The 26,895-nt window shown below is 36.7% G+C and overlaps 1 protein-coding gene across 3 annotated transcripts in view; it reads left to right on the top strand.

The window, feature by feature from the left end:
- Window positions 1-26,895, top strand: part of TASP1 (taspase 1) — a 276,089-nt gene that overhangs the window by 163,282 nt on the left and 85,912 nt on the right. For all 3 annotated transcript variants that reach the window (XR_013967338.1, XM_080812603.1, XM_080812604.1), the window contains one exon: window positions 6,760-6,870. Coding sequence is in view for 2 of the 3 variants with exons in the window: in XM_080812603.1 (XP_080668729.1) it covers window positions 6,760-6,870 (111 nt within the window). In the remaining variant the exon portion in view is untranslated. The remainder of the gene's footprint in view (window positions 1-6,759; window positions 6,871-26,895) is intronic.

Genomic DNA, 26,895 nt, shown 5'->3' with positions numbered 1-26,895 from the left:
TGATTTGCTGAAAGCTCAGATGATGGTTACCATTTTTTAGCAATAAAGTATTTTTTAATTAAGGTATGTACATTGTTTTTTTAGATATAATGTTATTGCACACTTAATAAACTAGAGTATAGTGTAAGCATAACTTTCATATGCACTGGGAAACCAAAACATTTATTTGACTTACTTTATTGCAGTGGTCTGGAACTGAACCTGCAATATCTATGAGGTATGCCCATATCACTTTTCTTCTAGGTTTGTTGTTAGCTCCTCATTCGATGTATAATTCATGTTTTCTGCTAAAATCTGAGAGTATACATACACACTTGCCTGAATAAGGACAAAAGGAGGACACAATGAAAGGCTTATTTCTTCATATCCGTGGGTAATGAATGGAACTGTTTGCCTTTGAATCACACTTCAGCTATCTGGCAGCATATTCTAAGAAACCTTGGAATTTTGTGGGTAAAACCACATAAGTCAAACTTTTCTTTGATTGGAACCTGCAGGAGAACAAGCTTTTGATGTCAACGCTCTTATGTTAGAGGTGATATATGTCTGAATAAAAGACATAATTTTAAAAGTTTCTTGGTGAAAAATCAATCACTGGAAAACCCTGTATGTTCTTGTATAACAACGGAGGAAAAGTCTCTCTGACACATATTGTGTATTATTGATGTAATGTTAACTTCATGTGGTTTAGCTCTTTGACTTGAGGCATGTGTACATAACCTTCTGAACACTCATTTAGCTTATAATATGCCAGTTTCCTAACAATTATTATTGTTCTAAAGTATAACATTTCACTCTTCAACATCAAATATGTACACAAAAGGAATTAAAATTTATGGAGTTTCATGAGCTTTACATAGTGTCTTTACATAGTAAGTGTCAAAAATGGTTTCTTTTCTATTAGCTTTATTGCTGTCTTTTTCCTAATTATAAAAATAATGTTGCAAAAATTTAACAAAATAGGAAACACCACAATCCTGCTTAGAAAGTTATATATCAAATTGCATTTCTAGATCTTCCTTCTAAGTGTAGATGCTTATAAAATGATACTCATATCTGGAAGGATATTTATATTTACACTTTACCAAAAAATACAAGGAAGTTACTTTTGGGAAGATGTCAAGTCTTTTTTTTTTTTTTTTTTTTTACGATTTTATCTATTTATTTGAGAGACAGTGAGCATGAGCAGGGGAGGGGCAGAGGGAGAAGAAGACTCTTAACCTACTGAGCCACCCAGTTGCCCCAAACTATGAAGTGATTTTTTTAAAAAAACTTTCACACTTTTAAAAAAATTTATTTTTTAAATTTAAATTCAATTAATTAACATATATTATATGTTTCAGGGGTACAGGTCTGATGATTCATCAGTCTTCTATAATACCCAGTGCTCATTACTACACATACCCTCCCCTACCCCATCCCCTACTCCCCACTCCTCCAGCAGCCCTCAGTTTGTTTCCTAAGATTAAGAGTCTCTTATGGTTACTTTCATGCTTTTTGGATGGTTTGTATTTTTGAAAATGAGTATGTATTGTATGTGTATTCATAATATGCACATAGGTATATATGCATCTGTGCATGTATATATTGAGGGAGGACATGAAGGGAGGGAGAGAATGGGAAGGAGAGGTGTACATATGAAGGGCCAATTCCTGATATGAAAGGCTTAACAATGATTTATAGTTATAGATAATATTTTTTAGGGTGATTATTGTGCCTAACGCCTGGCACAATACATGCCAGCTAAACAGAATTGTGTGTTATAGCAGTTTGTGTTATGTTTCATAAATTAAAAAATTTGTAAACATTATTTAAGAGAGGTTCTTCCATTTGATAATTGTAGCCCACATTTCTTTTTGATTGCTAAGAACCTTTACCAGTGGGGTGTGTGTGTGTGTGTGTGTGTGTGTGTGCAGTTTAGTAATATGAGAAAACATTACGTTGTCTCTGGACCTGTGGGAGAATCTGAGTGGATGGTAGAGATGCTCCTTCTTTCAGTGTGAATTTTTTGACTATAAGTTGAATCATACTTCTCCTTTAGTCTCAGTAGGTGCTCAGATCCTTTGATACCCTTTGCTCATTCTGTGAATTAATGTAGAACTTAATTTCTAATAAACTAATGGAATACCTTTGGCAGGATTTTTTGAAGGTCAGCTTTTAATTTTTTTTCTCAACAAGAACATTTTTTACTTGAAGCATACTTCAGAATATGTGGTTCTAAAAGATAGATATAAAACATTCCATCCAAGAAAAATAGAATACACATTTTCTTCAGGTATATGCAAAAGAAATCCCCTGGTTAAATCACATAAAAAGAGACATAACAAATATTATAAGTTTAAGAAGACTGAAAACATACCAACTATAGTTTCCAACCACAGTGGTAAAAAACTGAAGATCAACAATAAAACAAAGTTGAAAAATCTACAGGGTAAATATTAAATATTTAATATGTAAATATCAACACACTATTGCACAAGCAATGGGCAAATAGGAAATCAAATGGCAAATCAAAATATGCCTCAAAACAAAAGAAAAGAAAACATAATACTCCAAAACTCATGGGATGCTGCAAAAGCAGATGTTAGAGTGAAATTTATGCTATAAATTCTTGTATTAAGAAAAAAATTCAAATAATATTAGACAAGGAGCTAGAAAAAAGAAACTTAGCTGAAAATTAGTAGAGGAAAGAAATAAAGAAAACCCAGAAATTTTAAGTAAAACAGAGACCAGACTATACAATAACATAACACTGAAAGTAATGACTAGTTAAAAAAAAAACACAACCCAAATTGGCAATGCTTTAATTACATTAACTAAGAAGAAAAAGAGAGAAGACTCAAAAGCCAAAATGAGAAATAGAAAACAATACAGCAGATAACCACAGAAATACTGTAGTATGATAACAGATTACTATATACAATTTTACACCAACAAATCAATTAACTTAGAAAAAAACCCCAGATAATTCCAAAAAATGCACAGGTTACTAAGATTCATCATGAATCTTAAATCCAAGAAGTAGGAAATCTTTTTAGACCAATAACAAGAATGAAAGTTGAATTAGGAATCAAGAATCTTCCAGCATAATCTTTATCAAAATCTTACAAACAGTGGTATAGAGGGAACATATTCAGAATTATTCCATGAGATCCATACTATCCTGATACCAAAGCAGGATAAAAATAATACAAGAACAGGGGCACCTGAGTAGCTCAGTCAGTTGGGTGTCCAACTCTTGATTTTGGCTCGGGAGATACAGCTTTATGCTGGGCTCCATACTCAGCAGGGAGTCTACTTGAGGTTCTCCCTCTTCCTTTCCCTCTGTTCCTCCCCCTGCTTGTGCGTGATCTCTCTAAAATAAATGAAATCTTAAAACACACACACACACACACACACACACCATATGGGGCCCCTGGGTGGCTCAGTTGGTTAAACGTCTGCTTTTGGCTTGGGTCATGATCCCAGGATCCTGGGATCAAGACCTACATCTGGCTCCCTGTTGAGTTTCTCCCTCTTCCTCTGCTTGCTGCTCCCCCTGCTTGTGCTTGCTCTTTCTCTCTCTCAAATAAATAAACAGAATCTTTGAAAAAATTAAAAAAATATAAAGACAAAAAACAGTACAAGAACAGAAAAGTCTAGTTTGTCCAATATAAGTTTTTGCTATTCTGGCTTTCTTTTAACACCTATTTGCATATTAAGTATTTCTCCACCCCCTCACTTTCAATTTGCAGGTGTCTTTAGGTCTAAATCTAGTCTCTTGTAGGCAGCATATAGATGGGTCTTGTTTTCTTATCCATCCTGATACCCTACGCTTCTTGATTTAGTTAGCATTTAGCAATTAGTTCATCTACATTCAGAGTAATTATTTTTTTAAAAAAGATTTTATTTATTTATTTATTCATTCATTTGTCAGAGAGAGAGAACACACACACAAACAGGCAGAGTGGCAGGCAGAGGTGGAGAGAGAAGCAGGCTCTCTGCCAAGCAAGGAGCCCGATGTGGGACTCGATCCCAGGCTGGGATCATGACCTGAGCTGGAGGAAGCGGCTTAACCGACTGAGCCACCCAGCGTCCTGTACATTCAGAGTAATTATTGATAGATATGTATTTATTGCCATTTTATTACTTATTTTGTCATTGTTTCTGGAGATTTTCTCTGATCCTTTTTTATCTTTATCACTTTTAATCTCTCCTTTCCACTCGAAAAACTCCCCTTTAATATTTCTTGCGGGGCTGGTTAAGTGGTCATAAACTCCTTTGGTTTTGTTTGTCAGGGAGACTCTATCTCTCCTTTTATTTTGAATGATTGCCTTGCTGGATAGAGTGTTCTTAGCTGCAGATTTCTCCTATTCAGCACTTTGAGTATATCATGCCACATTCTTCTGGCTTGCCAAGTTTCTGTTGAGAAATCTGCAGCTACCCTCATGGGTTGTCCCTTGTGAGTTAAGGACTTATTTTTGTCTCATTGCTTTCAAGATTTTTCCCTTATCACTGTATTTTGCAAATTTAATTACAATATGTCCTGCTTTTGTTGACTTTAATAGGAGTTCTTTGTGCCTCCTGATCTGGATGTCTGTTTCCTTCTGCAGATTAGGAAAGTTTTCTGCTGTTATTTCTTGAAATAAATTTTCTGCCCCCTTTCTCTTTCTGCTTCTTCTGGGACTCAGATATTAATTTATTATATTTGATGGAGTCACTGAGTTCCCTCAGTCTATTCTCACGTTGCATAATTCTTTTTCTCTTTGTTCAGCTTCATTATTTTCCATTATTTGTCTTCTAGATCACTCATTCATTCCTCTGCCTTTTCCAGCCTACTATTCTTTGCACCGTGCCTATTTACAGTCTTATTTATTGCATTCTTCATCTCTCATTAATTCTTTTTTAACTCCTTTATCTCTGTTGTGAGGGATAGAATGTCTTCTATTCTTTTCTCAAACCCAGCAAGTATCATGATTGTTGCTTTAAATTCTCCTTCAGGAATGCTCCTTATATCTGTTTCACTTAGGTCTCTGGCTGTGGCTTTATCTTGTTCTTTCATTTGGGATAAATTCCTCCATCTTGGTATTTTGTCTTAAGTTCTTGCCTTCTTTTGTGTGTTATAAAAGCCTGTTATGTCTCCTGCTCCTGAAAGTAATGACTTTATGAAGAAGAGGTCATGTAGTGCTCAGGGTCTGACATTTCAGGGAGTGTCTCCCATGTGTGCTGTATACACTGTGCTGTTGTGTTTGGGCAGCTCTGTCCTTCAGGCCAGTCATCTGCAGAGGCTCTCCTTTGTTGTGGGCAATATTTGGTTCCTGGCCTGACTGTGGCGAATTTTAACTAGGTGTGCTCTGGTCTGCTTGTGAAATGACCCTGATATCAACTCCACCAGAACAGAGGCCCTGTAGAACTCTCTGTTTGGAACATGTGATGTGGGTAGGGGTTTCTGCTACCTGAGGGCCTGTCCCATGGGGACTGAAGCAAGCATGACTGAGAAGGACAGTATAGGTGTGTGGGACTTGGTGTAAGCAAGTTAGGCAGCCAGTGTCCACGCTGAGCTGCTTCCCTCAAGATTTTATTTTTTAAGAGATAGGAAGCAGGTCTTATATATCTACTGTTCTCATTTGGGTAAGAGGATATTTGCATTTTAATTAATGCAACTTATTTTATGTATAATAAATATTTCAAGTGGCACTTAGTATTTTTTTTTTTAAGATTTATTTATTTGAGAGAGAGTATGTATATAGTAGGGAGGGGCAGAGGGAGAGGATGTTCAAGCAGGCTTCCCACTGAGTGTGGATCCCAATGCAGCACTTGGTCTTACAACCCATGAGATTATGACCTGAGCCAAAACCAAGAGTGACACACTTAACCAACTGACCTGTCCAGATGCCCTGCCACTTAGTAGTTTTTTTGAAAAGGTTTACCCTTCCAGTGTTTATGAAAGTAGCTTTTAAATTTTGTTTATCTAAGAAAAAAAATCAGCTTCTTCAGAAATCTCTTATTTGAACTTATTAACCTATAAATAAATTTCTTTTGTCTTTGGCAGGCAGTTTCTACTTTTAACAGATACAAATTGTAATGGAATTCTAGGCAGTGCTTCCCGTCGCCATCACGCCTACCCTTAGTGTGTCTGAATGGTCCCAGTTTACTCCAGGGATTTAAAAATGCATTCTTTTTTTTTTTTTTTTTTTGAAGAATTATAGGGTATTCATTCATGAAGGCTATGTAAGTTACTATTAAAAGGTGAGAAAGGTGCTGTTTTATTAGTCCACCTCACAGCTCTTGAGGTGTTGTGGACATTTTAGTGAAAAGTAGGTAGATGGAGATCTAGATTTCCCCTGGCTATGTAGATTTTTCCCATGGTTCCAGGTGTGTGGAGTGCCAGAGGCAAAATGGGAGACTAGGACAATTTAAAAATAAATTATAAAACAGAATTTCTGTAGTTACCCAATAATGGAAATGACACAGAACTCTAGGAGATTCCTATGCAGAGAATCTGAATTGCTACATCATGTAAATCAGTCTTATGAAAAAGAGGTTTTCTTTTATTTTTCTGTTTCCTTTTGATATTAGACAGTTATTTGTTTCTTTATTTTCTGCTGAGTCTTATTACCAAAATTCTAGATTACTCATAGAAGTCATTTCATCCATCACTGAATTATTCTCCAAAACAGCTACTTCTTAAGTGGCATTTAAGGGTGTTTTAATGCTGATAAGACAAGAATGTTTAGCACTGCTTTTCCTCAACTGTTCTTGGTTTCCTTTTATTTCTAGGATGTGGGGAGCATCTTGTGCGCACCATACTGGCTAGAGAATGTTCACACGCTTTACAAGCTGAAGATGCTCACCAAGCACTGTTGGAGACTATGCAAAACAAGTTTATCAGTAAGTATAACATGAGAAAATTATGTTCTTCTCAATATAGATTGATTCACTGAGCTGTAAGCCAGTCAGATACTATATTTGTTCCATAGGACCTAGCATAGACTTAGACCCCCAATTAATATTGGTCATGAAAAGAATTATATGAGATAGCAACTAATACATGAAATTTGCCATAAAACTAATCTAATACCCAAGTTGGGAGACACTATCTAGGATTAGAGTGATATATAGTAGCATAAAATTCTACTAAAAGAATGGACAACATCCTTTAAAAGTTCTTTTATAATACACTTTGACTCTTCTTTTAGTTGGTGATATGTTAATGAATCCAGTGCTGCCATGTACAGTTGTATAGGACTGAGTTGAAATCCTGCCTGGGCTCCATTTGCCAAGCTATGTAACCAGATGTGAGGCTGCATCAGTTTGGAGGAAGGGGTGCCTTTTTCTAACCTGTAGAAAGATTTTATATAGCCTCACAGTTATCCTATCCATAACTGTTACATAGGATTAAAACTATTTGACTTAGTCTGTTTTTCCCATCATGTAACATTGAACTTACCACTATGCGAAGAGTAGTAAAGTTGTATAAGACAAATAAAGTATAGTTGAAAATAAGTTAGGGTAATAGCCATGAATAATTTAGTGAAGTATATTACAGCGTTAATCTGGGAGATTGTATCTCTAGTTGGAGAATTAAGACTGGGTATAATGAGATGCTAATTATGTGATGAGGACAATGCAGACAAAAGCGTAGGAAGAAATTGTTTCCAAAAGAATTTGTGGATGGGAGCTCTTAGAACTGGCCCCAGAAGGCTCTGGGATAAGTGGTAAAAGAGGGAGAAGAGAGGAGCATAAACACAGACATGACAGTAGGATGTGGTATCAGGAGGGCTAGGCACCTATATGACTCTTACCTGGCATGAAGTATTCCTTATGTGCAGTGGGGCTGGTGAGGCCAGGTCACAGAGGTCCTTAAAATCTCAACATAGAAGTTCATATTTGATCTGATGGGAAGTAGAGAACCCTTATAAGTTTCTAAGTAGACAATGGTATTTTGGGGGAGGGTTTATAAAATAGATCTAAGGTTGTACAAGATCACCTCTATAGGAAAGAGACATGAAGGGCTGGGAATGGTCCACGGGATAGAGAGGAAATGGAGAAAGTGGAAATATTGGTAGACTCAGATTTTGAGACTAGGTGGATGTAGCCCTCTGGGTCCAATTAGGAGATAGAAAGTATATGTTGGGGACGCCTAGGTGGCTCAGTTGCTTAAGTGTCTGCCTTCGGCTCAGGTCATGATCCCAGGGTTCTGGGATAGAGTCCTGCATCAGGCTCCTTGCTCAGCAGGGAGCCTGCTTCTTCCTCTGCCTGCTGCTCCCTCTGCTTGTGTGCTCTCTCTCTCTCTGAAAAATAAATAGAATCTTGAAAAACAAACTATACGTTGGGTTAATCAGGGGAAGTTTAACATAAAGAATTGTCAACTATGTGGAAAGAGTACCTGTAAGATATAAAGAAACTTTAGGTGGTACTCTAGAGCTGAGAGAGTGTCCAAGTAAGGACATACTTGGAAGGGGCACAGGCCTTGTTGAAGAAGGTATGGTTTGGCCACCAGGTAGGGGAGAAGTTCACCAGTTTGGCCAGGCTGGGACTGATCTGGATTTGCTGCTCAGACTGTAGGCTACTCTTGAGTGCAGACAGAGAGCAGTACATAGTGGCCGGGTGTGCAGTGGGAGCCTGGCAGTGGTGGGGGCAGAAGACACAGAGGACTTTAGAGCCCACAGGCCACAGAGGGCTTGTAGAGGGACTGACTGCTTGGTCTTTGACTCTCTGGGCCACAGGGGCTACATGCAGGGTGTGTGGGGCCATGCCAAGGGAGTCCTGTGCAGCTGCAGGGGATGTATTGCCAGGCCCAGACTTAGGCTTTAGAGTCACAGAGGGACTGTGTTCTGGGCATGTGGCTGGGGCAGACTTCACCAGAGGTCCACACCCATACTGTCTCTCCTTCCCAGCCCACGCTGGAAATCGCAGGAAAGGTGCCTTTTTGTAAGTGTTTATCTTAACTCAGTTTAGTGCCTTCATTTTGCTAGTTCCTTCCATGTAAGCCTAGTCTCTTTATACATGGCACTTTATATTTGTTTGCCACTTTTCCCTCTCTGCTGGGTGGCAGTGGGATTCAAGGAAGCTTATTTGTCATTGTTGGGGGGGGGACCATCTGGTACACGGTCCCCCTCCTCCTACTGTTGGCTTCTGCTGAAATGGGACTTGTCTTCACCTCCTTATGGGTTACTGGCTTCTACTACTGCTGAGTTCACTGTGGTGTCCATGGTCTTGTTGTAGCCTGTGATTTTCTTAGTACACATAGCATCCACTGACAGTAGATGCTAGTGGTAGTAGAATCAGATGGTCTGAAACTTCTGGAATAATCAGTGAGAATGTCAAGTCCTCATTGCCCAAGTATATCAGCCTAGTTTTTCTGCTTTACTTCTAGAGCATCTTACTGTCCTGAGGTGTGGAATGGGAATGGGGAACTTCCCTACCTAGCTTTCTGTGTCTTGAGGCCTCATCCATTCTTGGATCCTCCAGATCTAGCTCAGCCTTTTTTATTTGTCTCCTTTTTTTCCCTCTACCCTCGCCAGCTTGGAAAAAGGGACAGAAACCTATGCCAGTGATCAGTTCTTTCCTCCTTGGTTTTCCCACCAGTGCCAACGTGTTCAGTGGCACCCTATCCCCAGTCTTACCTTTAGGGTACTCGTAGGGAGCTCTAAACCGTTTATCCTGCCCAAATTTAGGATTTACCTACTCAAAACATATTTTATCCCAAAGGTGTCTCTACTTAGAATTTATGAAAATCCACTTAGAAGCTTAAAGGATAAAACATATCAACTAGATAAGCATACAACTGATGAGATCAATGGAAGCTTCTGGGGATGGGGTAAGACTGTATTTCATTATTGTTCAGGCCTTTAGTAAGTATTATGCCCTATCAGTAAATATTTTTAGGGCAAAGAGAGAAAGAAAAACAGACGATGGGTAGGAAAGAATTGGGTATATCTGAAGGAAGAACAGAGTGAATAACTGTAGGAAAAGAATTCAATATGAAGAGATTTTGTAGAGGTGCTTTCTTACAGTTATTTGAACTGAGGTTATGAAGACTTAAGTAATGGTATTAATTATATGCATGCTAGCAAGAATTGCCTAATAGCAAAATGTGAGCTGAGGAATGAGTTAGAAACAGGCCTTTGAGGTCTGCCTCTCATGATTTTTCAGAAATAGGTTGATTACATTCGTGTTACCATATCCTCAAGTATGTCAGAATCAGACTTAGGTATTATTGTTTAGGTCTTTTGTTTTAACAATTACCAACTGTTGAATGCTGTTTTAAAGGAAACCAAATTGTTGGTCCTAATAGCATGTATAATTTATATAATTTGTTATTAGTTGTCCAGCTATATTAGGTGCATTCCCAGAACATTAGTGGGAAGGAATAATAAGAGGTGAAAACAAGATGTCAGGAGAAGTTAACTTCCTGGGAACCTGTGGTAGGTGTGGAATTACGGCACATGGCAACTTTTTGAAGGACTTTACTGAATCTAAAACCACAGATTCCCAGCTAGTTCTACTTTTCCAGATTTGGGTCCATGCCAAGGAGTTCCTGAACTCCATTCTATTCTCTGCTGGTTGTCTATGTTCTCCTTCTCTATAGCTCTTTGAAGCTACTCAAAGAGTTGGACTGCAGTATTTCATTTTGCCACCAGGATCCCGTGATTTTATGGTGCATTTGAATCCTATCTTAAAAATTCCAGAATCATGGATATAAGTAAGAAACTTCAGAGCTCACCTGATTGATCCTGTTTATTTAATATTTAAAGAAACTTAGTTTTGAAGTTTAATGACTTGCCCAATGTCACCCAGTTAGTATGTATTCTTTTTGTAGGATCATAGTGCCTTTTTTCCCCCATTTTATTTTATTTCTTTTCATTGTTCCAAAATTCATTACCTATGTACTACACCCAGTGCTCCATGCAATACGTGGCCTCCACAATACCCACCACCAGGCTCACCCAACCTTCCATGCTCCTCCCCTCCAAAACCCTCAGTTTGTTTCTCAGAGTCCATAGTCTCTCATGGTTTGTCTCCCCTTCTGATTTCCCCTAACAGGGGTCTACTCTCCTGGGGGTTAGCAAAGTTGGGTTCCACTCTGGACTGTGTCTGACTCATTGGATGTAGCAAGTTACTTAAGTTTTCTTCCTTCCCTTTTTCTTTCTCTCTCTTTTTCTTTTCTTTCCTTTCCTTTCCTTTCCTTTCCTTTCCTTTTCTTTCTTTCTTTCTTTCTTTCTTTCTTTCTTTCTTTCTTTCTTTCTTTCTTTCTTTCTTTTTCTTTCTTTCTTTCTTTCTTTCTTTCTATGTTAGACAAACAGTTTCTAAATTCCTTCACCATGCTGAGTTCTGTGAATTCTCTACTGTATCCAACCTGAAAATGTGGAATTCTTTTTAATCAGGTGATTTGGAAATGGGATTGGAAAACGAATATTTTCCGGAACCACTTGGGAATTTTCAAGAACCACAGATGATATTTATAAATTAGTTAGAAGAAATAAATTGAATTTACCAGAGGCCTGGACAAGGAGCAAGAAGGTTGAGTTCTTTCCTCTTTTAACAGTGATGAAATTAGTTGTTTGTTTTAGGACAAGTCTCTTTGTTCTCAGTTTCCTCGTGTATAAAATGAGGGGCCAGATAGCTCCAAAATTCTGTTGGATCCTTGGTTTGTTCACAGGCCAATCTAAACTATTTGTGTGACAGTGTAGTTGGAAATCAAATTGCTCCTTAATTGGCACTATAAATTAAAATTGTTAATGGTGGATCTCAAGTTCCTATTTGAAGTAATTTGGTTGAAATAGTTTTGGTGGTGACTGAGACAAGCTAGCAACCACTTTCTTGGTTTTATGGAAAGACACCACTATATTCTGAATACTTTCTTGCTTCACTTTTTCTTTAAAAAAAGCGTTTGCATAAATATTATGTCTAGAGATTCTCATTGCAATGTATATATAGAAAGATTTTATATAATAATCAAGACAGATACTCCCTTTCCATTTACTCTAAGTCCTGTTGCTCTTGCCAGAAAGAACCACTGCTGACAATTTGGACTGTGGCTTCATAGTCCATTCTGTTTGTCCATGTACCTCCCACCCCCACTCTCTCTCCCTCTCTCATCATTTTAAACAATTATGTAGGAGAGATTTCTAATATATTGTTTTGCAGAATACTTTCCACTTAACATATCTTGGTGCTTTTTTTAAAAAAAAGATTTTATTCATAAGAGAGAGAGCACAAGCAGGGCGATGGGGAGAGGAAGAGGGGAAAATAGGCTCCTGGCTGAGCAGGGAGCCCAGTGCAGGCGCTTGATCCCAGAACCCTGGGATCATGACCTAAGCCAAAGGCAGATGCTAACTGGCTGAGTCACCCAGCTGCCTCATATCTTGATGCTTTTAATATATAAGTATGTATACGTTTCTAGTGAATAATTCTGTGGTTCCATAATTTATCCAATACTCTACTGGAAAGATTCATGTTTTCTGTAATTTTGTTTATATCATTTTCCCATGGGGGAATGTCTGTTTCTCTATACTCTGAGCATCTTACACAATGCCATTTTCTCTCCTTTTGTAGCATATCAATTTTTTAAGCCTTTTTTTTGGTGGTTGCCCTGCAGTTTGCAATATACATTTACAACTAATCTAGGTCTACTTTAAAATAATACTGGATTGCTTCACAGATAGTACAAGTACCGCAAATAAAAAATTCCTAATTCCTCCCTCTCATCCCTATATCATTGCTGTCATTCATTTCAGGCATACATAATCATGTATAAATACACACACACACACACACACACACACACTTAAATACATTGTTGCTTTTATTATTTTGAACAAATTATTGTCTGTTGGATCACTTATAAATAAGAAAAATGAAAGTTTAGGGGTGCCTGTGTGGCTCAGTTGGTTAAGTGGCTGCCTTTGGCTCAGATCATGCCCTTAGGGTTCTGGGATCAAGCCTCACAGCCAGCTCCCTGCTCAGCGGGGAGTCGGCTTCTCACTCTGCCCCTCCCCCTGCTCCTGCATGCTCTCTTTTTCTCTCAAATAAATAAAATAAAATCTTAAAAAAGAAAAGAAAAGAAAAAGAAAATTTATTTAACCTTCCCTTATTACCTTTCTAACGTTCTTCCTTTATGTAGCGTCATGTTTCTGGCTTGTCAGTTTCCTTCTTTTTTAATATTTCTTGCAAGGCAGGTCTACTGGCAACAAATTCCCTTAATGTTTGTCTGTTTGAGAAAGTCTTTATTCCTCCTTTTGAAAGACAATTTTGCAGTCCACACATCCAAGTGTGGTGGAGTTTGTGTGTGTGTGTATGTGTGTGTTTTGTTGTTGTTGTTGTTTTCTTTTAATGCTTGAAATATTTCACATCACTCTCCTTTATCCCATGATTTCTGAGAAGTCAGATGTAATTCTTGTCTTTGCTTCTACGTGGATAAGGTTTTTTTCCCCTCTAGCTTCTTTTAAGATTTTTATCTTTATCTTTGATTTTCTGTACTTTGAATATGATTACCTGGATATTGTTTTTTGGGGCATTTATCTTGCCTCTTCTCTGAGCTTCCTGGGTCTGTGATTTGGTGTCTGGTGTTAATTTGGAGAAACTCTCAGTCGCTGTTTCAGATATTTCTTCTGTTCCTTTCTCTCTTCTTTTGGTATTCTGTTTTGTTTAGGTTATATGTTTTGTAGTTGGTCCACAGTTCTTGAATATTCTGTTCTGCTTTTTTTGTCTGTCTTTTTTCTTTTTGCTTCTTCAGTTTTAGATGTTTGCATATCCTTAGTGTTTTTGATTTCTAGGATTCCTTTTGTATTCTTTCTTAGACTCTCCATCTCTGTGCTTAAATTATCCATTGTTCTTACATCTTGTCTACTTTTTCATTAGAGCCCTTGGCATATGAATCATAGTTCTTTTAAATTCCTTGTCTGAAAAAACCCCACAGACTAGGCTCTGGCAAAATAGTTTCTCTTAAGACAATTATCATATGACTTCACTCATATGTGGAACATAAGCAATAGCACAGATGACTACAGGGGAAGGGAGGGAAGTCTGAAGGGGGAGAAATCAGAGAGGGAGATGAACCATGAGAGACTGTGGACCTCGGGATACGAACTGAGGGTCTCAGAAGGGAGAGGGGTGAAGGAGGGGGTAACAGGGTGATGTGCACTGGGTGTTATATATAACTAATGAATCATTGAACAGTACATTAAAAACTAATGATGTACTAAATGTAAGGACCTATTTTATATTTTTATATTTTAGGAAGAGGCTTTCATTGAAGTTAAACAAAAACCTTGTTGTTTAACCCTTAAACTGTCCCTGCTCCCCTTCCCCCACGGGATTCACTTAAAAACAAGTCCCGGAAACCAGCTCCAGGTAACAAAGCCCAGATGCAAAGGTGGGTCAGGCCAGGTGGAGACATCCGATCAGTAGGGGGTTGCATACTGTCTCCCTAGCTACCAAGGAGTATGGCCCCCGCCCTTTGGGTACCCTTTTGGCGCCAATCCTAATCAAGGTGTAATAGGCTGGTTCAAATGTCTACTAGGGTAAATTATAATTCAATTGGTCACCTGTGCGTGGCCAGGCCCAACCGCATGGCCTTTGCCCTTAAAAGCTAGACTGTGAAACAGAGAAGGGTCGCCCTCTCTTTTAAGAGGTGCAGCCCCGAACGTTTGGTTAGATTCTTGATGCTTGGCGCGAAATAAAGCTTTGCTTGACCTTCGCTTTGTATCAGTCTCGCTCCTTTAATCACGGACCCGTTATTGGGGCATAACACTAAACAGTGGCTAGCTGAACATAATTAAAAAAAAAAGTTTCTCTCTTTTTTTTTAAGCGTTGTTAGTAAGAACAGAATGCTCTCTTATATATAAAAATGGTTCCTTTTCTCCTCCTCCTAGAAGCATGAAGGAATTTTTCTCCAGTTTTCACTACTGTGAAAACCTGGTGGAGCTCCAGGAGGTAAAACTCACAAAAGTGTCATCCTATTCCTCAACACCTGCGCCCCACCCCCTCAAGAGCTTTTAACTCAGGGACTTGTCTACACTGAGACTCCAGCAGTTCTTCAATTATAGTTCTGGTTTTCCTTCCCTGGCACTAGCTCTGTGGAGGGTTCTGTTCATGATTTTGTGCTCTGATAAGTTGTGATTCTTTGTATCTGACTGTCCAATTTCGGGGGCAGTTTTTTACCTTGTGACCTCACTTTTGTGATGGATCTAAGAAGATTTGTTGATTTTATTCAGTTCAGCTTTTCACTTAGGATAGAATGACAACTTCCAAGATCCTTACACGCTGAACCGGAAACTAGAAGTCACCTTCACACTCTTTTCTAATGGTTATCATCAACTTTTAAAAGATACCCAAAGTCATGGATTAAAAAAATGATTTCCAGTTTTAACTCATCTTTTCTTAATGAATTAAGCATCAACAGTTTGAGCACATATGTGGTTGAGCAACTTTTCACATGTAACTTGGCCTTTTGTATTAATCTGTGAATTATCTGCTCATAGGTCTTGAACATTTTTCTCTGTATTATTTGGGCGATTTTTTTTAAATTGACACTTGACTTTTATCAATAGTAAAATTATCTACAATGAAAGATTGAAAAATGGTGTAGCAGTAACCATCTCTACAGAATCTTTAAATATCCCTGTCTTTTTTGAGTGGTGATATGTTTGGTATGTGTGACCTTCTGAAGCAATAAGGGATTTTTTAAAAAACTAATTTTACACTTATGATTAAATAATTTGTTTTTATATACTTTTCTAGTCAGTGACTTGTTATTTCCTTTTTTTTTTTTTTTTTTGTAATTTGAAGCAAACCCTGAAATTATCTTAAATGCAGGGCTCTTTAAAAATCTATTTTTGATAAATGAGACTTTAATGTGATAGAATGAACAGAGTAAAATTGAAAGACACTTTGAAGATTGAACTGTTTTTGTTTCCACTTGTATTACCATTATGCCAAGATCCAGAGCTTTGGTTTGACTTAATATAGGAAGCATAAAAGAGAATAACCAATTCATGCATTTTTTTAAAAAACCACTGTTTGTGTAACATATAAAACCCATAAAAATGGGTACTGTAAAAATAGTGCCTTAATAATACTTCATGCTAACCAGCTGATTATAGACTGAATGCTTAGTTAAGTGGGGAAAAGAAATAAATAGATTTCCTTTTTAGTTGTGCTTTTTAAGTGATTACACACACATTTAAAAGCTCTTACAATGATTCAGATGTGACTTTTCCTATTCATGGTTATTTTTGAATGAACTTGGTTTCATGAATTATTCTTTTTTTCCGTGCATACTGTGGCTGTACGTGTGGTATGTGAACTTCAGGGTGGTATTAAAGCTTCTAGCCCAGTTCTCAACAAGTAATGTCACAGTACATTTTTTAGTTAGTTCTGCTCACTACTAAATATAATAGTTGATAAAATGTTACCTGTAAATATAAAATTTCTTCTTCTCTTTGACTTTCTAAGGTATTTGCTTGGTGTTCTTTAGTTTCTTTGGGGAATAGTCTTACACTTTATTGACATGATAAGTTTATTTTGAAATGCAAAATGCTATCAACAGTTTTTCAGGTATTGAGTTTTATATGCTCTTTATGTATTTGCAGATATCTTCTCCTGTTCTGTAGTTTGCCTTTTAGTTTTGCTGATCGTTTTCTTTGCTAGGCAGAAGCTTTTTATTTTGACATAATCCTAATAGTTCATTTTTGTTTTTGTTTCCTGTGCCTCAGGAGACCTATCTAGAAAAAAGTTGCTATGGCTTCCTGAGTTTTCCTTTAGGATTTTTATGGTTTCAGGTCTCACATTTAGGTCTTTAATCCATTTTGAGTTTATTTTTGTGTGTGATGTAAGAAGGTTGTCCAGTTTTTTTTCTTTTGCATGTTGTTTTCTAGTTTTCCCAGCACCACTTAATGAAGAGACTTTTTCCCATTGGATATTCTTTCCTGTTTTGTTGAAGATTAATTGGCCATATAGTTGTGCATCCATTTCTGGATTTTCTATTCTGTTCCATTGATCTGTGTGTCTATTTTTGTGCTAGTCCCTTACTATCTTGATCATTACAGATTTGTGGCATAACTTGATGTATAGAATTGTGATGCCTTTGCTTTTCTTTTTCAAGAATGCTTTAGCTCTTCAGGGTCTTTTGTGGTTCCATACAAATTTTAGAATTGTTTGTGCTGGTTCTGTGAACAATGCTGTTGGTATTTTTATAGGGATTGAATTAGATTTATTCTAGATTGTTATGGGTAATATAGACATTTTAGTGATATTTGTTCTTTCAATTCATGAGCATGAAATGTCCTTTTACTCCTTTGTGTCCTCTTCAGTTTCTTTCATCAGTGTTTTATAGTTTTTGGAATACAGTTCTTTCACCTCCTTGCTTAGGTTTATTCCTAGGTATCTTATTATTTTTTGTGCCTTGTACATGGGATTGTTTTCTTAATTTCTCTTTCTGTTTCTTCATAACTGGTAGAAATGCAACAGATTTCTGCACATTGATTTTATATCCTGCGACTGTACTGAATTCGTTTACTAGTTCTAACAGTTTTTTGGTAAAGTCTTCTGGTTTTTCTATATATAATATATGTCATCTGCAAATAGCGAAAGTTTTACCTCTTCCTTACCAATTTGGATACCCTACATTCCTTCCTCTTTTCTGATTGCTGTGGCTAGAACTTCGAGTACTATGTTGAATAAAAGTGGTGAGAATAGCTGTCTTTGTCTTGTTCCTTATCTTAGGGGAAGAGCTTTCAGTTTTTTACCATTGAACATGATGTTAGCTATGGGTTTCTCATATATGGCCTTTATTATATTGAAGTATCTTCTCTCTAAACCTACTTTATTGAGTTTTTTAAAAATTATTATTATGAATGATGTTGTACTTTGTCGAATGCTTTTTCTGTGTCTATTGAAATGGTCATGTGGTTCTTATCCTTTCTCTCGTTGATGTAATGACATATCACATTGATTGATTTGTGAATATTGAATCACCCTTGCATCCCAGGAATTAATTCCCCTTGATTTTGTTGAACAATTTTTTAAATGTATTGATGGATTTAGTTTGCTGATATTTTGTTGAGGATTTTTACATCTATGTTTATCAGAAATATTGGCTCTCTTTCAGTGGTGTCATGATACGATTTTGGTATCAGGGTAATGCTGGCTTCATAGAATGAATTTTGAAGTTTTCCTTCCTTTTTTTAATTTTTGGAATAATTTGAAGAGAATTAGTATTAACTTTTCTTTAGATGTTTGGTAGAATTTTCCTGGGAAGCCATCTAGTCCTGGACTTCTATTTCTCGGGAATTTTTTTGATTACTGATTCAGTTTCTTTGCTGGTTATTGGTCTGTTCCAATTTTCTATTTCTTTCTGATTCAGTTTTGGTAGTTAATGTGTTTCTAAGAATTATCCATTTCTTTTAGATTGTCCAATTTGTTGACTTAGAGGTTTTCATAATATGCTCTTGTAATTATTTATATTTATATGTTGTTGGTTGTTATTTCTCCTTTCTCATTTGTGATTTACTCATTTACTTGAGTCCTTCCTCTTTTTTTCTTGATTAAGTCTGGAGAGGTTTCTCCATTTTACTGATTTTTTTCAAGAACCAGCTCCCGATTTCATGGATCTCTTTTAGTTTATGTTTCATTTGTTTCTGCTCTAATCTTTATTATTTATTTCATTCTGCTAGTTTTACGTTATATTTGTTGTTTTTCTACTACATTTATGTGTAAGGTTAGATTATTTATTTGAGATTTTTCTTGCTTGAGGTGGGCTTCTGTTACTATAAATGTCCCTCTTAAAACTGCTTTTTGCTGCATCCCAAAGGTTTTGGACTGTTGTGTTTTCATTTTCATTTGTTTCCATGTCATCTCCCACCCCACCCCCCCACCATTGACCCATTCATTGTTTATTAGCATGTTATTTAACCTCCCATACATTTGTGGTCTTTCTTGATTTTTTCTTGTGGTTGACTTCTAGTTTCAAAAAGTTGTGGTCAGAAAAGATACATGATATGATTTTGGTTTCTTGAATTTGTTGAGGCTTGTTTTGTGGGCTCATACATGGTTTATTCTAGAGGATGTTCCATGTGCACTTGAAGACAACGTATATTCCGTTTTAGGATGGAATGTTCTGAATATATCTGTTAAATCTATCTGTCCTTGTGTGTCATAGTTCTAAGCCATTGTTTCCTTGCTGATTTTCTGTTTAGAAGATTTGTCTATTGATGTAAGTGGGGTGTGAAAGTATCCTGCTATTATTGTATTATTATTGATTAGTGATTTATGTTTGTTATTAACTGTTTTATGTATTTGGGTGTTTCTATATTGGGTATATAAATATTTATTTATTTATTCTTTTTTAAAAAAATATTTTATTTATTTATTTGACAGAGAGAGAGATCACAGGTAGGCAGAGAGGGAGGCAAAGAGAGAGGAGGAAGCAGGCTCCCCGCTGAGCAGAGAGCCCGATGTGGGGCTTGATCCCAGGACCCTGAGATCATGACCTGAGCCGAAGGCAGAGGCTTTAACCCACTGAGCCACCCAGGCGCCCCGCGTATATAAATATTTATAATTGTTATATCTTCTTGTTGGATTATCCCCTTTATTATTATATAGTGTCTTTCTTTGTCTCTTATTACAGTCTCTGTTTTAAAGTCTGTTTTGTCTAGGTATTGCTACTCTGGCTTTCTTTTCATATCCATTTGCATGATAGATGTTTCTCTATCTCCTGACTTTTTTTTTTCATTTTTTAAAAAATTTCTTGTCGGTGTTCCAGAATTCATTGTTTATGCACCACACCCAGTGTTCCATGCAATACGTGCCCTCCATAATACCCACCACCAGGCTCACCTAACCTCCCACCCCCCCTCCTCCAAAACCCTCAGTTTGTTTCTCAGAGTCCACAATCTGCAGTTGTCTTTAGGTCTAAAATGAGTCTCTTACAGGCATCACATAGATGATCTTTTTTCTTTAATCCATTCTGTCATCCTTTGTCTTTTGCTTAGAGTATTTAGTCCATTTACATTCAAAGTAATTATTGACAGGTAAGCATTCATTGTCACTTTATTTTTTTTTATGGTTTCTTTGAAGATTTTCTCTGATCTTTTCTTGTCTTTCTTTCATGATTTGCTGATTTTCTTAGTGATATATTTAGATTTCTTTCTCCTCATTCTTTGCATATTTATTAGTGGGCTTTGATATGTGATTGATATATATATATATATATATACACATATATGTATATATTTATTTATTTAAGTTTGAACCTATTCTTTGCTCTTTTCCTCCTCACATTGTAGTTATATGTTGTTACATTTTACATCCTTTTATTTTGGGAGTTACATGACTGATTTTTTACAGAAATATTCATTTTTACTCCTTTTGTGTTTCCTACCTTTATATTGTCACTTTTGGTCTCTTTCCACTCAAGGAGTCCCGTTTAATATTTCTTGAAGGACTGGTTTAGTGGTTGAACTCCTTTAGTTTTTGTTTATGTAGGAAACTCTTTATCTCTCCTTCTACTTTTGAATGATAGCCTTGTGGATAGAGTATTCTTGGCCATGGATTTTCCCATTCAGCACTTTGAATATATCATGCCATGCCTGGCTTGGAAGGTTTCTGCTGAAAATCTCCTGCTAGCCTTATGGTTTTTTCCCTTGTAAGTTACTTCTTTTTAATTTTTAATTTATTTTTCTAAGTTTTTTTTTAAGTCCAGCTAGGTATATACAGCGCAATATTAATTTTAGGTAGAGAATTTAGTGATTTCATCACTTACGTGCAACATCCGGTGCTTATCACAAGTGCCCTCCTGAATATCCATCACCTGTTCAACATTCCACCACCTACCTCCCCTCCAGTAACCATCAGGTTTTTTTCCTATAGTTAAGAGTCTGTTTTTTAGTTTTCCTCTCTCTTCCCTACCCTTCCATGTTTATCTGTTTTGTTTCTTAAATGCCACATGAGTGAAATCATATGATATTTGTCTTCCTCTGAATCACTTATTTCACAGCATAATACTCTCTGACTCTATACACATCATTGCAAATGGCAAGATTTTATTCTTTTTTATGGCTGAGTAATACTCCATTGCACATGTATACCACATCTTCTTTATCTGTTTGTCAGTCAGTAGACGTTTGGACCCTTCCCATAATTTGCTATTGTTGATAATACTGCTATAAACATCGGGGTACATGTATCCCTTCAAATCAGTATTTTTGTATCCTTTGGGTAAATATCTATACCTTTATTAAAAATCAGTGTTTAGGATGGTGGTAGAGTAAGAGGATGACCCAAGGCTCATATTATCCTACAAATATAACTAGATAACTATCAAATCATCCTAAACACATAAGAAACTGACCAGTAGACTGGCAGAACAAATTCTACAACTAAAGGCAGAGAAGAGGCCACATTGAAGAAGGTAGGAAGTGTGGAGAGGCAAGTTTGGGAGAGAAAGGGACTATGGTCCTGGAGGTGGGGTGGGAACCATAGTAATGAAGAATGGTGAGAGATAGACTAACACACAGGCCTGCACAAAGGGGAAACAAATACCCATAGTAATTGCCTTTGAAAGTAAGAAGGAATGAATTTTGTAACATCTGGCAGCCAGTGAGGCTGAAAGCCTGGAATTTTAAAGGTCAAAAGGCTTGTCTGGGATAGACTTGGAGAGAGGCAGGCAAACAACCCCATGGATACACAGCATGGAAACAGTGATCTGAGGAGTGCCTGGGGCACACAGTGGGGAAGATATTTGCTCATCTTGGAGCATGTCCCAGAGAGGCAGCATTCACAGAGAGACCCTTCCAGAAGTAAAGGAACTGGCAGGTGCCATTTCCCTCCTGTATCCCTTGGCATAAGCACAGGACCACCTGTGGAAACTGACTCAGGGTTTAGAGTGTGATTGAAGACTGTCATCCACAACTTAATTTTGCATAGTATATAAACTTACTGAAGATTATTACTTTGCTTTTCATCTTTTCTTCTTTAGCTGGACTATATCTCATAGAAGGCACAAAATTGCAAAGCAAATCATATTTTTCTTCCTGTGTAACAAAAAATACATATGTAAAATCCTAGAATATTTCTAAGTGTGTACAAGTTTTATAAATCAGGATAAATTTAAGTGAGAGGATGGAATGGAGACAAAAAGAAAAATAACAAGTAACTGTTAAGATGAAAGTAATTTTATTTTGTTTATTTAAATTTTTAGACAGTCATTTTAGAAATGAACATGGTTTTCCAAGGGCCTTCAAGAATGTTCTTTAGGAAGCTGATGGCAAAATTGAGTGCTTTTTGCGCATCACTTTCTGAGGAGTTGCTGTGGTGAGCTTTGAAGTACTTCTCAGCGTGGTCTCCTTTATTTTTTTTTTTAAACTCAAGTTTAAGAAATAGTTATATATTGGGGTACCTGGGTGGCTCAGTGGGTTAAGCCTCTGCCTTTGGCTCAGGTCAAGATCTCAGGGTCCTGGGATCGAGCCCCGCATCGGGCTCTCTGCTCAGCAGGGAGCCTGCTTCCCCCTCCTTCTCTGCCTGCCTCTCTGCCTACTTGTGATCTCTCTCTCTCTCTGTGTCAAATAAATAAATAAAATCTTTAAAAAAATAAGAAATAGTTATATATCTTATTTAAATCAAGATGCAAAAAGAATATATAGGAAGGCTAGGAGTGATAATAATAGGAAGAGTGATTAGATAATATTCAGTGGAATAAAGCAGTAAAAATTTGACACATTTTTTTTTCCTTTGGCTAGAAAGGATGGTTAAAAATCACATTTAAAAAAAAAGATTTTATTTATTTATTTGTCAGAGAGAGAGAGCACAAGCAGGGGGAGTGGCAGGCAGTGCAGGTAGAGGGAGAAGCAGGCTCCCTGCTGAGCAAGGAGCCCAATACGGGACTCAATCCTAGGACCCTGGGATCATGACCTGAGCTGAAGGCAGACACTTAACCGACAAAGCTACCCAGCTGTCCCAAAAATCACATTTATTGACCTGGGCATTCATTTTGAAAATAAATAGTTCACTTGCTTATTAAATTGAGTAACACCTAAGTTGGTTTTTGTTTTTGTTTTTTTTTCCAGTACATTTTGAATGTAAGAAATAGAAGCATCCCAGTTGCCAAGAAACCCAGAAGTCACCTTCTGTGGTATGGCAAATGCATTGTTCCTAAAGGACAATTTGGGATAAAACTGGGTCAGGCTGTTCTGGGCAGCCTCAATCAGTTTTCTCTTCTTTCTCTCCTCTTACAAATAAGAAACTAGAAAAACTTGCTTTTGTATTAAATTACTAACAGAATTTATTAGCAGCAGACTAATGAGGTAGACTTATCAGGATAAGTAGAAATGGGTAGCCAGCAGCAGAAATATAACTTTTCAGGGCTTTGCACATTCACAGCTGACCTTGGTTTTCTCCCTGTGGCCTAGCTTTCCTGTTTATACAAGAGCTGTAGCATCTTCCTAAATCCTGGAAATCCCAAATATTTTGGGTACTTGGAGATTTTTACATAGCAGAGGATGATTTGTCCATAGTTCTTAGCAGATGTGTTCTTACTCACATAGACCTTTGGGGAAACAAAGAAAAGACTATTTAAATTAGCTACCGAATTTAGATAACGAGAAATAATTTGGTAATATTTGTTTAGTAAGCAAAAAGTAAGCACAGTACTAAAGAGGAAGAACAATGGTAGTAGCACCTCTGTAAACATGTTACATTAAAAAGTACCATAGTTTTGTTGCCAAAGTGGCAATATTTTTTGATTTCAAAACTATTTGATTTCAAAGGTGGCCAGTTGTAGGGACTGTAGACTTGATTATAGAAGTTGTTGCCATCACAAAATTGGGAGCTGCTGAGCTTTTCACAATAGGTACTTTATTTTGCTATTTGAGATAAAAGATATTTATGAAATATTAGGATGTAATTAAAACCATACAAAGCATTTGTTTTATCCCACAGAAAAAAAATAAAGATCTTCATTTCCATATTAGTATTTTTCCACTCCTGAGGGTACCGATTAGGAGATCTAAAAGGTTTTGTGTCTTTTCCTTTACTTTGTGAGCATGTGGACAAAGCCATTAATATTAGTTATAGTAAACTCAGAGCACAAAACTATAATGTCAAAAGAAGGAAAGGAAAATGAAATCATATGAAGCTGAAGGCTGAGTTGTACAGTATATTGACTGGTTAGTTTCAACAGACCTTGTATTACAGTTGGTGGATGTGGATAAATAAATAAATCCATATATTATAATGCTCATAATAAATATAGAGTTCTTTTCATGGTTATAAAGTTGCTTCCCCATGTTGTAACCTAATTTTTTTTTTATCATCAGATTTTTGAGAGTAACTATGATTTTAGAATCTGTGAAAACCACATATTCATGGGGGAAGAATAGAGTGTATGTAAACAACATTATTCTGAATCTTTTGTGAATGTGGCAGAACTCAGTTCATTTATTAGCATTAATCGTGGGAAGCTTATGTGGAGCTCTTCTTACAGTCTATCTGAGGCTCAGTGACACTGCTGATTTTCTGCTGTGTTACCTTGCTTCTGGATTCATTTTCAGTTTCAAATTGGGTAAGCTCAGAGTATTTTCTTTGTTTGATTAAAGTAGCAGATTTATGTTTATTTAACACACTTAAGTAGCAGTCCCTATTATTTGAGTTTGTGATTGGGAATTCTGTAATTGTATTTTTGGGGCAAATTTTGAGCATGTTTGCTGTAAGAGTGTGTGTGTGTGTGTGTGTGTGTGTGTGTATGTGTGTGCACATGTACACTTACATGTGCTCATGTGCATTTCCATTCTTTTTTTAGGTCAAAAATAATCCTCCCTGTCTTCCTTCCCTACCTTTCTTTTCTTCCTATAAAATAGAATGTTCTCAAGAGTTTCTTGTTGTATTCTGTGATCATTTAGATACAAAAAGGCAAAACAGGGGACTATGTTATACATATAAAAGCCCATTTTAAAGACTCCAACTTACATACCAGTCAACTGACAGCCAATAACAATGATAGAGGTAAAAATTAACTACCTTTGGATGAATAATTTTGAAAATATGGCACTTGAAACAAAAACATGTAGGTGTGATTAGCCTTTGATTAAAAAAGTATTTGGGGAGATATTTGGAGAAGTTTTAACAGATTAAGTGATAATATTTATTATTCATAAAAATTACTAATTTATAGTCTTGCTAATTAGAATCATTAATAGTCTTAGACATAATAATATTCTAGTTAGTAAGAGAATGTCTTTCTTTGGGGGGTCTCTTACATAGTATTTAGGAAAAAGGCTTATAATGTTTGAAATTTACCTGCAAATGGCTCAGGAAAAAATACTTGTGTCTATGTAACACTTTTGCACTGTAGACTGGTGGTGACACTATAGGGTAACTGATGTTCTTTCCAGAAAAGCTTATAATAAAATTAACAACTCTTTGTGACTTAAGTTATAACAGAACTTTAGTGTTTAACAAATTGGAGGTAACAGAACTCATCTATAGATCCTGAGAAATTAATTGCAATTATAACATAATTCATTAAACAAATGAAAACTTACATATAAGGAGAAATATACAGAAAATAAATGTGTATAACTTTTGGATGTGCATTTATCTGGCAGGTTAGTTGTCTCTAATAAGAAGGCACATAAATATAGATATATAACTTATAGATTAATTTTTTATTTTTGGATTTATGAAAAGCCTTCAGTATTTTTACTTGTCACCTTGTGTATCCAATCTAAAATCCATCATATTGTCATATTTTAAAATATTCTGAAAGCAGACAATAATGCATATAAACTGTCGGGGTCACACTTAGCACCCCTACATGCCAACTTTTACAGCTTATCAGGGTACTTGTGGCACACACTGTGGGCTAGTTTGTTCAGTAATCATTCTGAACTTATTTTGCCATTGCATGCCTCGAATATACTGTAAAAATTAAATATTTATGTTTTAGGACTCTTTTTCAGAAATAGCCATACAATATAGGTTAGGCTAACGAGGTACAAGTAAGAGTCGGCTTGAGGGTTTCTGGGACAGTCTTTTCTTTTCTTGGTTAAAAGTGATGACATCACCTCCTTTACCTTCTTCCTATCCTGAATATGGATGTGATGCCTGGGGTAAGAGTAACCATCTTGTTGCCATACAGGAATGGATAGGAGACTCACAGAAATAATGGCCTTGACACTGTAGATATGGTACCACAAATGCAGAAGCCACTTTCCTCCAGACTACTTGTTAGCTGGGAAAAGTAAACTCCAATTTGTTAAGGTACAATAGGTCTGTGTTTCTGGTAGTTGTTGCTGAAAACACTCATAATTGTTCCTTGTGTATCCTTAGCGAGTATTTGTGAAATGGAAAATGTACTAAAAATCTGTCTACTGGGGCGCCTGGGTGGCTCAGTGGGTTAAAGCCTCTGCCTTCGGCTCAGGTCATAATCTCAGGGTCCTGGGATCGAGCCCCACATCGGGCTCTCTGCTCAGCAGGGAGCCTGCTTCCCCCTCTCTCTTTCTGCCTGCCTCTCTGCCTACTTGTGACCTCTCTCTCTGTCAAATAAATAAATAAAATCTTTAAAAAAAAAAGAAATTTAATCTACTCCCCCCAATTAAAAAAAAAATCTGTCTACTCATTTATTGTGATACTTTTGTGTATGTGTATTTACATGTGTGTGCGCACCAAAATACATACATACATACTTACACAAATGGGAGGATGCTCCTGTTTGAATACCTAACTGGTTAGTTCTTCCTCTGTTCTTGCTAACAGAAGCATGTGTTTGCTCAAGTGTTGGGTGACCATGTGTTTCATGAAGTTGATAGGGGAGGCAGGTTGATTGTTATATTCCAAGCACCACCCTAATATGTTAACACAACTGCTGTGTTAGACTATTAAACTTAGGGTTGATTATTCTGGCAGCCAAATGCATCA

The sequence above is a fragment of the Martes martes genome, assembly GCF_963455335.1.
Source record: "Martes martes genome assembly, chromosome: 9".
NCBI lineage: Eukaryota > Metazoa > Chordata > Mammalia > Carnivora > Mustelidae > Martes > Martes martes.
The sequence above is the reverse complement of the archived record's forward strand: the minus strand, read 5'-3'. Positions and strand labels throughout refer to the sequence as shown.